This window comes from Dromaius novaehollandiae, chromosome 2 (genome assembly GCF_036370855.1).
Source record: "Dromaius novaehollandiae isolate bDroNov1 chromosome 2, bDroNov1.hap1, whole genome shotgun sequence".
Taxonomy (NCBI): Eukaryota; Metazoa; Chordata; class Aves; order Casuariiformes; family Dromaiidae; genus Dromaius; species Dromaius novaehollandiae.
In genome coordinates, this window is record NC_088099.1 from 131,311,872 (window position 1) to 131,321,402 (window position 9,531).

At 36.4% G+C, this 9,531-nt stretch overlaps 1 protein-coding gene across 4 annotated transcripts in view; it reads left to right on the forward strand.

Moving 5' to 3' along the window:
* ARMC1 (armadillo repeat containing 1) overlaps nucleotides 1-9,531 on the forward strand; it is a 33,789-nt gene that overhangs the window by 588 nt on the left and 23,670 nt on the right. The window contains exons 1-4 of one of the 4 annotated variants that reach the window (XM_064507467.1): nucleotides 10-207; nucleotides 2,020-2,220; nucleotides 7,213-7,304; nucleotides 9,467-9,520. In XM_064507467.1, the coding sequence (XP_064363537.1) occupies nucleotides 2,029-2,220; nucleotides 7,213-7,304; nucleotides 9,467-9,520 (338 nt within the window). In that variant the 5' untranslated portion in view covers nucleotides 10-207; nucleotides 2,020-2,028. Of the gene's footprint in view, nucleotides 1-9; nucleotides 208-644; nucleotides 667-2,019; nucleotides 2,221-7,212; nucleotides 7,305-9,466; nucleotides 9,521-9,531 lie in introns of those variants that run through there. The other 3 variants (XM_064507468.1, XM_064507466.1, XM_026111655.2) reach the window with 3 other exon arrangements.

Sequence of the window (9,531 nt, forward strand, 5' to 3'; positions counted from 1 at the left end):
AGGGCGAGAGGCCCAGTCCGGCGGTGAGGGTCGGGCCGCGCCGGCCGGGGCTCCCCGTTTGGTCCCGCCTGGCCTCCTAAGCGGGCCGCGGAGCGCACATTAGCAGGTCCGGTGGAGGGTCGTGTCTGCGCCGCGGACGGGGCCCAGGAGCGGAGTCCCCACGCCAGGCGTCAGAGGCGGCCGTGGTTCCTCGCCTGGGTGTCCCAGGTGAGGATTTGGGAACACGTCCCGGTGCCTTCTCGATTAGCTCCCACAAATTCTAGATAGCTTCTTAAAATGTTTCAAAACAGCTAAATTGATGTTTAATTAAAAATGTTTATGGCACCATGCTTCATAGAACTGTTTGCTGTAGATGTTGGGGAAGATAGGGTTATGGGTTGTGACCTGGGGAGAGAGGGAGGAGAGTTTGGTGAGGAAATGAGGCTGGTCCAATGGGATGGTGGTGGGGGAAGAAGTTGGATGAAATGTGGCTTCATGCTTTTCCAGGAGATTAGGGGAAGAATGGCAAAGGATGGACAGGATGGAGAGAGGTGTATGAAGGATCTGCTGCTCAGGACACAGAACTGGAAGACAGAGGCTTTAGTTAGCTTCAGCTGTGCAACTGACTTGATTTTAGGTTTTGGAAAAAATGCTTAACTTCCCTTCTCCTTTTGTCAACTATGAAATGTAAATAATCATATTCAACTGTCTGGGAACATTTCTAAAATTGAGAATAGTCTACTCTGAAAATATGAAGTACTAATTATTGGATGAAGCTGTAGCTGCCTGTTGGTCTCTTTAGAACTTGTGATAGTCAAGAAAAATAACCTGGAGTCTAATCATTAGCATGTGCTTTTCATATTAGCACTCTTGTGAAGAAAACACCAGGGACATAGAGATAAACAGTATTTTTTTCTGTGTGAAAATGTCAAACCTACAGAGATTATCATTACCAAAATATTAGTTTGTGGAAATTTATTTAATGTTTTTGATGACTCTGATTAGTTTGTCTTGGCGAAAGGGCTGCCCTCAGTAGGAATGCAATAAAATGTTTGTACAATGTTTTTTATTCAAGAAATGATGTTGAAAGAACACAATCTGTTAAAATTATAATTTATTTAAATTTTATGTTGCGGAAAAACGAGAGAAGACAAGCTAATGTTATACCTCTTTTTTAAAGGCACAAAAGTATGCATAAATGTTACTTGCATCAGTTGGTACGAGCAATACCAGGACTCCAGTTGGCATTTAGTAGTTTCAGAGGCATGATCAGTCTTTTGAAGCAAACTAATTTTTTTGCACTGAGATGTCTTACCTTCTTGGTTGAGCAAATTTGTGCTCCTGTTGCCTGTTAAGTAGCTATTCCTCATTAAGCAACTCTGGAATCTGATACTGTCAAGCTAATCTCATTTGAGACTGATACTGTTGCTTGGACTCTAGTTGGAGTCACTTTTTTTCTTTTTTTGTTGAGAAGGCCCTAGTAAGAAGTTATGAAAAAACTCTAAACCCTTTTTACATTTGAATAGGTACTAAGTTACATTAGTTGTTAAGTTCCAGATTAGAACCTAGTGTTCATCGTGCTTGATGCAGCAATCTGGAGCTTGCCTTTCTGGTTCATTTTTGTGTGAAATTGAGATTACTGCTAAAGGCACTATGAAAATATATGTTGTGATTTTTGCATGTATTTATACAAAGTAATATTTATAGTCTTGCAAGTTGCCTAATTATGAGAGAACTATTTATTTCCCAGAAATCTTTGTCAGTAGTGTTTGAAAATATATATGTTTATATATACTCTTGTAAAGCCTGACTGATTTAAAACTGTGTAGAGGAAACAAGTCAAAATGTTAGTAATCAAACGTATCTAGTCTCTGCATAAGAGGAGTAGATATCCAGTTTTAAATTAAATTTAAATATCCACATCCTTATGAATTCCATCTGTTTTTATACTTATGACAAATCAGTGCATCGGTATTGCTCTCTAATCTGTCATTTAATTGTTAAATATTGTGGTGTTAGTAATACAGAATTTTTCAACAGGTATTTTATATGCATGGTGTAGAAGAAATGAATTCCACTATGAGTGAGGAGCCTGATGCACTATCTGTAGTTAACCAACTGCGAGATCTAGCAGCTGACCCATTGAACAGACGAGCCATTGTTCAGGATCAAGGATGTCTGCCAGGTCTTATTCTGTTTTTGGACCATCCTAACCCTCCAGTTGTTCATTCAGCTTTACTAGTAAGTATTCTGGAAATAAATTTTATATGTCAGTCGGATGCTTTGTAACTTTTTGTTACTATTATCTTTAAGCAGGTAGAAGTTAAAACATGATTTTATGTTAAATTGGTATTCACTATGTAGTTTTTTAAAACATATGTTTCAAAAACTAATTAGTAACAAAACATTATTCCAGGGCGATTCCTAGCTGTTGGAAGAGATTAATTTAGTTTGCATTTCTTCCCTAATACAGCTGTTTCACTTTTTATGTGGAGGGAGGTAAGCACCCTTAAATGGTTTTCTTAAAATCCAAGCTATGGAGCTTGGTAAATGTACACAGTTATTTGACATTGATATACTGAAAAAAAATCATAGAATCATAGCATACTTTTGGTTGGAATGGGCCTCCAGAGGTCTAGTCCAGTCACCTATTCAGAGCAGGTCTGATCAGGTCACTGGTCAGGGCTGGGTCCAGCGGAGTCTTGAACGCCTTGAAGGCTGGATATTCTATAATCTCTCTGGGCAACCTGTTCCAGTATTTGACCACCCTCGTGTTACTAAAACAAAAAAAAATCTAATAATATCTAATGTAGATTGTTCCAACTTGTGTGTTTTGCATCTTGTTCAAAGTCCTAAATACTAAAAGCCCTAATTCCTCATCCTGAATCCAAGTACTAACTGGAAAAAAGTATCTCTTGTTTAGAAACAGGGCAAGTAAAAATCAAGATTTTCTTGAAAATCTAATTCCATTCTCCTAATAAGATTTCAAGTTATTAAATTTGTTTCTTTGGTGTTCTTTTCTCCATTTCTTTGTCAGTATTAATTTCTCAACAATGTGAAACTAAAGAATAAGCAAGGAGCTTTATCTTTTACAAACAATTATACATTATTCTTTATACACGTAAGACTCATCAGTATGATAATTCTGTATTTTTCCTTTTGTTTTACTTTCACAACAAGGATATTGATGGATGACTTTGCTCCAATTTCTCTGATACTCTTCTTGATTCAGGGAATGAGATCTCATAATCCAGGATACCTGTTCTTTCTAACTGAACTTTGTTAGCCATGCCATAATATTTTTCTGGACTCCAGTGTTTCGAACATTGTCTTCGTTATGCTGGAAAAGCTTTGAGCAGAGCTCTTTGGAACGTGTCACATTCTGTTCCTTTCCGGTGCAACTTCCTTAGATTGCACTGTTAAAAGAGGATCTTGTCTGGTTGTAACATACTCTTTTTCCTTCTTTTGCTTTTTCGGATTGCTCTCTGCCTGCATGAGACCTGAGGATTGTTCTGTGATCATGTTACAAAAATTAACCCCATAAAAAAAGGACCAACTTTATTGGATAAATGAGGGCTAATTCAGTTTGCAGTGAGGTTTCACAGTTTGGGATATTATGTAAGGGGTGGATGGTAAGAACATCTGGTTGGGAGCGAATGGGAAGCAGATTTGTGTTGCTCCTTCTAGTGACAACCTATGTTTAGACTAGATTAAGAATCAGGATTTGGAGGAGACCATGCTGTATCCCACGATTCCAGCTGCAGTCAGAAATGCATCAGTTTACTCTGAAAACATGTTTTTGTCTTGTACTCAGGCTTGTGTTCCTGCGTTTTTGAACCTCTCAGGTTCTGTGGTTTTAATATCCTTTGTAACAGCTGGGTGCTTTTTAGTCTCCCTTTTTGGTATTTCCCATTCTGAAAGGGGCGTGCGTGTGTGTTTTTCTTTTTTTGTGGCATTTTTGTCTTGTCTTGTTTTTTCTAGCCATCCCATTGTTCAAAAAGGTGCTCCCACCCAAATGGGAATCTTTAAAGTGTAATGAGTTTCCATTAAGAAGTTTGTACCCAATAAAGGGATGTAAAACACTAAATTATTTGTTGTAGCATTCTGTGATTCCCATAGCCGAATTCATAAATTGTCTGTATAAATCATCCTAAATCCCTATTTAACTCTTCTGATTTGTCGTAGGATCCTTCAGGGAGGATGTCTTCCTCCCCACATCCAGTTTCTGGTCCTTTCCACTATCTGATCAAGAAGTGGCATATTTACTTCTCTGGTTTTGATTCTAGGAATCCTTTTATGGTACACTTAAAATGTTAAAAGGCTTTGAATATTTTAAATGGAAAAATCAGAAGTAAACCAGATAAGTTTTTCTTAAACTTGAACAAAGATTTTCAAAAATAGGACCCTAAAATTGGGAAACTACAGTAACATTTCAATTATAAGACGTGAAAGATGTCATTTGTCATTAAGATTCATAACAGTGTGTTTATATTTGAGTATGGAGATGCTCTTGTCAGTTATGATGTCAAATATGATTATACTTGTGAACTTAAAGCTAATGTAGATATGTATTTTGCTAAATAGAGACTGAGCCAAAGTCTGTGATAGTGATTTTTTTTTTTTTAATGTCTTCATTAGACTTCAATTCCTAAGTGTAAATGATCTGACTTCTTCAGAAATGCAGACTAAATTTCCTAAAGTTTGCATGATAAAAAAATAAGGCCTTCTGGTGCCCAGCAGCCCTGAAAAGTCAGGTCACTTACATTGTTGTAAAAACCTTGTCTTTGGTCCTATTTTAGTGGAAACTCTGTCTGTATGTAGAGGATTTATAAGTAGCAGGTGGAAAAGAAACTCCACTTTCTCACTCAGTTACTATTTAGTCTTTTTTTTCCTTTGTCCAAAGAATTACATTGTTATTAAATTGCCAGATTAGAGACTGATAGAAATAAGACAAATGTCTTTGCTTGTTGAGAAAATTTTCTCAATGTGGAAGTTACTAGTTCAGTGCTGTCCTTCACGTATTTGCCTGTAGTTGAAAATTATTTAAGAAAATAAATATATATAAGACGTTATAAACTGGAATGATTGATACCGATGCTCATCAGGGAATAGCAACAATCATAACTGGAGTTTGTGTCATTGTGTCAGACAGCAGCCAGACTTTCTCAAAGGGCACTCAAACAGTTTTGAATTTTACCTAAAATGTGCTGGAGATGATTTAGAATGAAAAATAGGTAACTAGTTCTCTATCTTTGAGGGGATTAAGGGGCACATTATTCTTAAGGGAGGCAGTGAGCAACATGCCTATCGTGGCAGTATTTAGGAATGAGTGCACTTCTAAACCTTATTACCACAAAACCAATATATAACCCATTGCATTTGTGTAGTGCAGTATTTTGCGAGTGCAGTTCTTGTACCTACATGAATAAAGCAATGATTAAAGCATAATACAAAATATGCATTTGGATGTTTCTTCTAGGAAAAGGCAAAGATTTTCAAGATTTGTCTGCACTGGAAATAAGGAGATATGTCTCATGAAAAGAGATTTTATCTGGAAGAGTGCTATGCCGGGAGGATCATGTGAATACACAGTTGCTGACTGGGGTCAGCAGTGTGAAGTTCTGCAGAAAAGTCTGCCTTGAAAAACAAATAAACAGAATGTTCGTTAACAAATAAGTGTAAATTCCCAGTTTAAGTAGCGCTAACCTCCCTGCTTTTTATTGTTTGAGAGAGAGAGATTAAAATGTTAGATGTAAAGATGGAAAGGTATGCTTCTGAAGGTATGAAGGTTCCTTCACCATCTTTTAGTAACCTTTCTGAGTCGCGGCTTTTTCTTGTAGCATAGTATTTCCTAGGTAACTAAAAATAAATTTTAAATGGAATTTGTTTTTGCTTCTGAAGTCTAGGAATTGTGAATGATGAGGTAGATATTTCACTTTGCAGCTTTTTGAGGAAAAGCTTGGGAAAAAGCCATGTGAGAAAACACATTTTAAATGTTTCAGCTTCCCAGTCTCAAGACTTCTTTTTATTAGCTTCCCACCATCCTCCTGCCTTGGCGTAGTTTTCCTGAAATAATCCAGGAGTTTCTATTTTCAAGAGGTACTGAGTTGGTCCCTTGCACGATCAGATATGGATTTCCTTTCCATGTGGTCTGTGTTCCATAATAGAGTATACTCAGAATAATCAGTGCAGTGCTTCTTTAACCTTTTCTTAAAAGCCCACAGAATGTCATTATTGCAATTACAGGAGATGGGAAAGACAACTTTGATTTAAAAATGTAAGCCAGACACTCTTCTCTTAATGGTGTTCATGCTTTTCCTAATAGTGAGAAAATCTCTTATGACAGGTACTGACTGAGTTTTCTGAACAAAGTCTTAAGCCTGTAACTGGCTGCTGCTTATATTCTTTTTCTTTCACTTGAATTAAGTGATGAATAATTCAAGTGTTATAAGTATTTTAAACATCATAAACTTCTTTCACTTTTAATCTTTCTAATATTTTAGTTAGTCTTTAATAGTTGTAGTAAACCTCTGTTTCTGTGGACAGGAGGAATTCCTGGGTGTGTGTTTCTAGTCCTGGAAGAGTCCATAGAATTAATGGAACTTATACTAGAAGCATAGTGTATAAAGAACTGCATCAGATCAGAGAAATGCTGGTAGGGACTTCTGGAGGCCATTTAGTCCAAATGCCTGCTGAAAGTGGGGCTGTTGCCAACACTGGATTGGGTCAGCTTTGTCTTGTTGAGCCTTGAAAACTTTCAAGAATGGATTCTGCAATCTTATTAGGTCATCTCTTCTAGGGCTGCACTACCCTCATAGTGGAAAAAGATTGTTTTCCTAATGTCTGACCTGAACTTTCCAAGCTGCAATTTGTGGCTCTTCTCCCTTGTTATATTGTCTGCTGCTGTCTAGGAAAGTTTGGCTCTGTCATCTTTGTAAAGGCTCTTCAAGTAGTTTTAGGCAGCTGTTAGATTGTCCCTTAGCCTCTCTTAGCCAGTCTAAACAAACCCAGTCTCTCAACTTTTTCTCATAGCTTAGATATCCTAAATTTTCTGTGTATTTATAAAAATAAAACAATCCTCTAGTGTTTACAGTAGGTAGTAATGCTTTTTATCTTTTTACTAGAACTGACATTGTGAAAGTTTTGCAGGTATATACTAATAAAGATGAGTAATAACATACTGGAAATACTGTTAAATTGCTGTGCTTTTTTTCCCCCTCCCCCTCTCTGCAGGCTCTCCGCTATTTGGCAGAGTGCCGTGCCAACAGAGAAAAGATGAAAAGTGAATTGGGTATGATGCTCAGCTTACAGAATGTAATACAAAAGTAAGTTTGTGGTGATGCAAAGTAAAATGTAATGTGCTGATGCAAAGTAGAATTTTGTCTGTGTATTCGTATAGTGAATTTCTATTATTGTATTCCTTTATTCCATGTCAAAGTTATGTGACTGCAAACAATTAATAGTTTCCATTTTATACAATGTAATGGAGTAATTAGACCCAAGTATATAATAAATGCTCATCTGAAAGGCATTTGTCCAGCAACAGAAGTTTCTTGCCCTTGTTGCACATAATTAATTTTGTCTTTTCTCTTTAGATTCTCTTATATTCCTTCATTGTTGTATCGGGGTGCCTTCCACTAGTGCATTAAATAGAATTGGTCAGTCTGTCACATTTGGTCTATTCTTTGAATCCCTCCTTTGGAGGAGAAAATTGCGTGTGCAACGTAGTGTTTGTTCTGGCACATCCAGCTCGAGTATGCTGTGCTATGTTGAAGAAGCATGCCTTGCAGGTACAGCAAAAGTTAGGGAGGTTTGTAGTGGTCTCTAATTTCCGTGTGTGCAGGGCATGTCAGCTGGCTTATGTCTCAAAACTTGATACTGTTGTTTTTTGTTCAGTATCACCGAACAATGAGTCTTTTGAATACTGGGAGATGTGTGTTTATCTGCACACTAGAGAGGATACATGTGTAAAAGTTAATGTGATGAAATAAGATGAATTATTATTAGCAAAATACCTTTCAACATCACTGGCATGTATATCATAAGTGAGTTTGCTGTTAGGCTGTCAGAAAGAAGGACATTATTTTCCATGCTTTGATAACACACTAATTAAGTGGACTTTCCAGATGTAAAGGCATATTCCTTAAGGGAGGAGAAGAGTCATTGCTCCACTGAAATACGTTTCAGAAAAATGTTTAAAACAATTACCAGGAGAAAAAAAAAATATGAAACACAAGTAAAATTCTGTATTAAAGATTCAAGCTCAAGATTCAAGACCGTCAGTTCTTTTCCAGTCCAATCTTTAGTACTTCAGTTGAATCTCTAAAGTACCATTACCAAGCCTGTATGAGAACTTAGGTAAACTTAACATTCTCTTCTATCAGTACTGTCAAACGTCAACATGTCAAAACATGTTTTGCATGTTGGTGGTTTCTTCTAGAGAAAACATGTACCTGAGGATAGACTTGGTCAGTTCCTTCATTCCGCCACCCCCCAGTTTGGGGGTTTGTGGGTGTTTTTCTTTTCTTTTTCTTTCTTAAACTTTGACACTGCTGATCTAAAGGTTTGAACATAATAAAATTAGAGGGCAAATCTTCCTGGTCTGTTTACAAATCCTACATGCTGCATGATCTAAGAAAGAAATTAAACTGTTTACCTTTACATGTTTCATTGGGTCTGCTACAACTAATAAGGTTGTGTACTGGCATGAAATTTAGCTATATGCTTAAAATTCATCTTGTTATCCATCAGTTATCCCAAACTCAAGGATTTAGAACAAATGTCTTAGTCAATTAGTTTACCTTCTGATCTAAAATTCAAAAGTGAACAGCTCTGACAAACTTTATAAATGCTGTAATAACTGTAATTTTTTTAAATGACAAGGTTTTTTAATAGGCTGTATGGGAAAAAATGAATTAATAAACCTTAGAGTATTCAGCTTTCTTTTATTTTTTTTAAAGGAATGATAGCTCATTTAATTTTCAAGTGGGCATATGAAATGAGGTGTCAAAGCTTTCATGAAACTGTAGTTTTCCAAATTACAAGCTGTATTTGTACCACTCCTTATATCTGGGTGAGGATCTGAAATAATTATAATTTAACCTAAAAATAATCTAGCCAAAAGCATTTAAAAGCTCAAATAGGTAATCTGGAAGTAAAAGATAAGATGAGTTATGCACAAACCTAGTTAAAATATACAGAAGTCTTTGCTTACTGCTTTACTATTAAAAATAGTAAATGTTTAGGTAATATCAGAAGCTTTTGTTTCGGAAGAAGTTGCTTTTGGTGTAGATTACATGCACTAAGAGTTTGTTAGAACAGATACATTTTGTGTTATCCAAAAGAACTTTTTGGAAGGGGAATGGTAGGTTCATTATCAGCTTCTGTAGTTTACAAATATTACTCAGGAAACAATTATAATTAGAACTTTGTTTAAAGAATTTTTATAAACGGTTCTTAGGTAAGCATCATCTTTTCCGTGCTTCAGTTTTAAGGGCAAGAAGAGTGTGGAGTTCAGAAACTTGCAGAAAAGGAGAGATAGGTCAGTAGAAA